Source organism: Nicotiana sylvestris, chromosome 3 (genome assembly GCF_000393655.2).
Source record: "Nicotiana sylvestris chromosome 3, ASM39365v2, whole genome shotgun sequence".
Taxonomy (NCBI): Eukaryota; Viridiplantae; Streptophyta; class Magnoliopsida; order Solanales; family Solanaceae; genus Nicotiana; species Nicotiana sylvestris.
The window spans coordinates 30,322,267-30,328,130 of NC_091059.1; the positions used below are offsets into that span (position 1 = coordinate 30,322,267).

General features: G+C 37.4%; 1 protein-coding gene across 1 annotated transcript; it reads left to right on the forward strand.

Annotated features, from left to right (window-relative positions):
- Positions 1-4,379: 4,379 nt before the first annotated feature.
- On the forward strand, positions 4,380-4,997 carry LOC138887182 (serine/threonine-protein phosphatase 7 long form homolog). The gene has a single exon (XM_070168902.1). The coding sequence runs from the start codon at positions 4,380-4,382 to the stop codon at positions 4,995-4,997; it is 618 nt and encodes a 205-aa protein (XP_070025003.1).
- Positions 4,998-5,864: the final 867 nt, after the last annotated feature.

Genomic DNA, 5,864 nt, shown 5'->3' on the forward strand with positions numbered 1-5,864 from the left:
CATGTGTCAAATGATGTGGCATGCTAAGTCAAATGGAAGAGTCTATAGGACCATACTATGTGTAGAAATGACATAGCATGCCAACTCAAACTAAAAGGCCAATTAAATTGCGCTATATGTACAAGTAACATGTTCCGGCCAATCAACTGCGGCCTTGTCACGTTTCAAAATGATTGGCCGGGAAGTGTTTGTTCTTATCACAGATCGTTCCTTCCACAACTATAAATAGGGATTTTCATAATCCAAAAAAGACACTAGAAGTTATTACAAGAATTAAGAGAGGGCTCTTGAATCAAACGCTGCAAATTTCTCTAAAAGATACAGACATTCAAGTGTTCTAAGGATTAAAAGATCAAGACGAATATTCAAGACTAAGAAGCTGGCCCTTGGATTAAAATAAAATAAAATTCAAGATTACGCTCAAAGGCTCTTTTATTTACTATTGAAAAGAAGAATTAGAGAATTCATAGAGATTGTAACACTCATATTGTTTGAAATAAAATACTATAATTGTTGTAATATTTTTTAATTTCAATTATTTTCTTGACGCAAATTATTATCTGCAACCTAATTCATAGTTCTTGAGTGGTCTTGGCATTTTGCAGTGATTGTCACTTTGATGCGCATCGAATTTCTCACTATTGAGGACCCTTCTCAATATTCACGAATTTGAGAACCAAGGAAAACTCAGAAACTGCATAATTGACTTGGCTTATGCTACATTGGATCCGGACAGTGACCTTTATGGGTGCTTTACTCTGATTTCACAAACAAAAAATGCACAAATGGTTGTTGTTGAACAAATAAACATTAAAAATTTAATTGATAACTTTGAGGATGAGGAGGAAGAAGATTGGAACAACATTGATGATGTGGCTAGCTCAGATGATGATATAGCAAACATAGATGACTTTTAAGGCATGGATGAACATGAATTTGGTGCCAATTTTGAAAAAAAATGCAGAAGTGATTGTTGATATACAAGTAAATATAGACAATTTAGTTGTTAATGCTGAAGATAAGGAGGAACAACAATTCTACTGTGGCTAGCTCAAACGATATCGGAAACATGAACGATTTTGAAGGCATGGATCATAATGTCTTTGCGACCAACATTGAAGTTGATGGAGAACAAAACGCCAATGTTGAAGGTAAGAACGAAGTATTTCCAGTCGATGGAGAACCAAACATCATCATTAATCCTGCACAGATGGTCTTCTATACTATAAAAAGCAGGCATGAGTCTTTCCGGTAATTCATGACACAACATATGAGATTTTCGAAAGAGAGGTGGACGAAATGTACTGCAATGTGGCCCAATCAGGTTGCTTGGTGATAATTGTGACACGACACTTAATTCATTTAGGTTTTTGATGTTAGTCTGTTTTCTGCAAATGAAGAGTCTTGCAGATCTCTCTTACTTTCTTTCATGTTAGAGACACCATGACAATACTTGGTTGATTTTGATGGTGTTGTTAGTCTGTAATCTACAAAGGATGAGCCTTTCATATCCCTCACATTCTTTTATTTATTAACACTGAGACACTTTGCTTGGTTCATTTAAGTGGTGTGTTATCCCTTCATTTGATCTCTTATTATCCTTTCATCTTACAATTGGCGTATCAACTCAAGCACTCTAAGAAGATACTTAAGATAATTATTAGTAAAGACATGTAACTGTTATGATGAAATAGAACTAAGTATCCTTTATAAATAATTGAGAAAGTAACATAAGGTTGCCTCTAAAAACTTTTTTTTAATTATTTAAGCTTCATCTAACAATTCGAAGAAGTGAAAGGTGATCTGGCAGCTTAGGAGGAAAAAGAAATAGTATATCTTTTTATGAAAAAATGATAGAAAATTATTTAATTTTTTGATCTTTCTATGGAGAAATCAACAAATGAAGCAACAAAATATAATGCAGCAATTACCAAATTGCAATTGCTTGCAGGCAAGGTGAATCTCCTCTGTTTTAGCTCTATATCATTTTTGATTTTGGGAAAACCCCTAGATCAAGAGAGAGGAGCCTTTCCACTTTGCTCTTATTAGGACACGAAGCATATATTAAGCATAGGGATGCTTGCCGCAAAGACCCACCGTAGAAAAACAACTTTGGGTAGGGAACAAATTGGTGAACTTAGTTGAAAAATTATGTCACGCGAGGAAATCATTAAATGATTAAATTGTTTTAGGTGCTAAGCATAAGAATACATACCAAACCAAAACAAAAGTGCGAGTAGAAGGAAAGGAAAGGCCAAGAGAGAGAGTATGGTAGAGTGAGAAAGCTGTATCATGCAATAATCAAAATCACATCTCCTCAATATTTTAAACTCTTACGAATTAAAGTTGTGGGTCGATTTACTTTTTCCTTTTTCCTTTTTCCTTTTTCCTTTTCCCCCCTCTTTTATTTGGGTGCATGTGACGAGTCGTGTCAAGAAAATAAGCAGTAGTACTTCTTTCTAGGTGTATTAGGGTTATGTTGACTGTTTGGATTATGGCAATCTAACAGGACGGGACAGGACGTGACACTTTTAGGGGAAGGACATGGAATGATTCCTTCACGTGATAAGGGGGGTCGAGACATTAGCGGGCACGGATTAGCGGAATGAACCTGATGTTTGGCTAAAAATATAGTATATTTTGTATGCAGGTTAACGAGTCTAAAACACTTTTGATGTTTTTTTTTTTTTGGACAAAAACCAGTTTTATACTACTTAAAAAAAGTTAGTAACTGAGTAAAACACAGTATTATACTGCGAACTACGTTAACGGAAATTAGTCCGTTAAAGTAAAACGCAATATGGTACTGTGTTTTACTTTAATTTTTTTTTTGTAATTCGCAGTACCATACTGCGTTTTAATTTTTTTTTTTTTGTAATTCGCAGTATAATAAAATAAACCCCCTTCTTCTTCCTTGGACCACTGAATTGACGCCCCCTCCTTTAAAAATTTCGTTTCTGCTGGTCCCCCCTCCCCCACCTCGCGACAAACTTAAACATAAAAAAATCGGCCCCACCCGTCACCTAAAGAGCAAGGAGTGTATGTCCCACATACAAGACAAGCTTTGGATTCCTTCTTTCGTTTGCAAAAATTCGATTTCAATCAAATTCAAAAAACTTAAATCAAGGTATTTCGATTTTGTTTATGTCGAAACTAGTATAGTACATGCATATTTGTATTGTTTAATGTGTTTCCATGTTAATTTGTGTTATGTTTGTGTTTAAATTTGTATCTTATTTATACCCGGATTGATTTATTAGCTTTGGTACAAAAAAATGTTAAAATTTGATAAATTATTTGTATTGTTAAAAAATTAATATTATTTATTTTGTTTGTTGTTCATATTTGTATTTTATGTTAGCTGTTTTTATATGTAATATTGACCTTTTAGCGTAGTAAAATATAGAGCCTTTTAGTGTAGTAAAATATAGAGCCTTTTAGTGTATTAAAATATAATTCTAAAAATGTTGAAATTAACACGCATAATAATTAAGGATAACTCGGTGCTACCGGGCCTCAAATATCGAGCCTGGAACCCATACATAATTATTCAGTCCAATTTTAAACATAATTAATTATTTAATTTATTAAGCTAACACACACAATTCTAAAAATGTTGAAATTAACACGCATAATAATTAAGGATAACTCGGTGCTACCGGGCCTCAAATATCGAGCCTGGAACCCATACATAATTATTCAGTCCAATTTTAAACATAATTAATTATTTAATTTATTAAGCTAACAGGCACAATTCTAAAAATGTTGAAATTAACACGCATAATAATTAAGGATAACTCGGTGCTACCGGGCCTCAAATATCGAGCCTGGAACCCGTACATAATTATTCAGTCCAATTTTAAACATAATTAATTATTTAATTTATTAAGCTAACAGGCACAATTCTAAAAATATTAAAATTAACACGCATAATAATTAAGGATAACTCGGTGCTACCGGGTCTCAAATATCGAGCTTGGAACCCGTACATAATTATTCAGTCTAATTTTAAATATAATTAATTATTTAATTTATTAAGCTAACACACACAATTCTAAAAATGTTGAAATTAACACGCATAATAATTAAGGATAACTCGGTGCTATCGGGCCTCAAATATCGAGCCTGGAACCCATACATAATTATTCAGTCCAATTTTAAACATAATTAATTATTTAATTTATTAAGCTAACACACACAATTCTAAAAATGTTGAAATTAACACGCATAATAATTAAGGATAACTCGGTGCTACCAGGCCTCAAATATCGAGCCTGGAACACATACATAATTATTCAGTCCAATTTTAAACATAATTAATTATTTAATTTATTAAGCTAACACACACAATTACTTTTGTTTAAATTATAGTAGACGACATGGACTTTCCTCTGCCTGCGCATCCCGGACCTGCCGAGGATCAGCTACTAGTGTTGCAGGGCGACCATAGGTCCTCATTTGTATGGGAGGGACAACTATCGATGCAGCCTCTCCGCCCCAGGAGACCTGATGATTTGTGGGAGTTCATCGGGGAGCATCCTTTTCATGCCCGCGTAGTCGCGCGCCTACAGGCTACGGGCTTCTATACGATTTTTGAGCTTGGACGGATGCAACTTGATTGGTCTCTCATCACGGCCTTGGTAGAGCAGTGGCGACCGGAGACACACACTTTTCACTTGCCCACTGGAGAGGCCACCATCACGCTGGAGGATGTTCAGGTTTTGTACGGGCTGCGCGTAGATGGACGGGCCGTAGCACTGCCCCAATACATTAGATCCATGATGCGTGCACAATTTTTGGATATGATGATGCATTTTACTGGTTATAGACCTCAGGGTGACGCTGGGGGCAGTCGCGTTGCTTTGTCAGCCATCAGATACCATATGACGTTTTTGCACCCAGACATTACCGGCGAGACGGAGGATCTCCATATTGAGAGGTACATGCGGTTGGCGCTGTTCCTACTTTTCGAGTGTGTCTTGTTCCCGAACACTTAGGGGAGTAAAGTGAGTATGCACTTTCTCCATAATCTTCAGGAGTTGGATGGTTTACCCCAGTACAGTTGGGGTGCTGCTGTTCTCGCATACTTGTATAGGAGCATGTGCCGGGCGAGCATGGGCCCAGCGGTGGACATATGTGGTTTTCTGCCCCTCCTACATGTGACAACATTTTCGAATACTCTGTTCATTTCTCCGAATTCTATATGGTCGAAATGACTCATAAATTTTACATCAACCTTTTATCTTAGGTTGGGGCCTGGCAGCGGATCATGCCGTTGCAGCCACCTCTACCAGCACTTGCACATGGTGAGGCTTATCCGTTTCTCCCTCTAGCTTCTAGGTGGATTCTCCGGCGTGGCAACTACCGAGGGACCGATGCTCATCATAATCTCCCCCTTATCAGGGATGTGCTAGATATGCTGGTGGACGGACAGGTAGATATGTACCTACACTTGTTTAAATTGAGTTGTGTTGCACATACTCACTTTTATGTTATTATTTGACAGTTCATCTGGATGCCATACAATGACGAGTTGGTAGCTCAGCTGCCCTTTTATTGCTCAGTCGATCGAATGCTTTGGAGCACCTCCGTCCCGATGATCTTCTTCGATATGGTTGAGTATCATGCCACAGAGCGTGTGCTTCGCCAGTTTCACCGTCCCTATCCTATACCGAGGGATCCTGGATGGGTGGCTATACACTATCAGCGGGATGAGCGTACCAGGATGGACGATATATATATGGGATGGCTAGAGCAGCAGGTCCTTATTTGGGAGGAGCACCGAGCTGACCGTATTCCGCCAGCACCTACATTTACCCAGGAGGCACTATTCATATGTATGCGTCATGGTACCGTCGTCACAC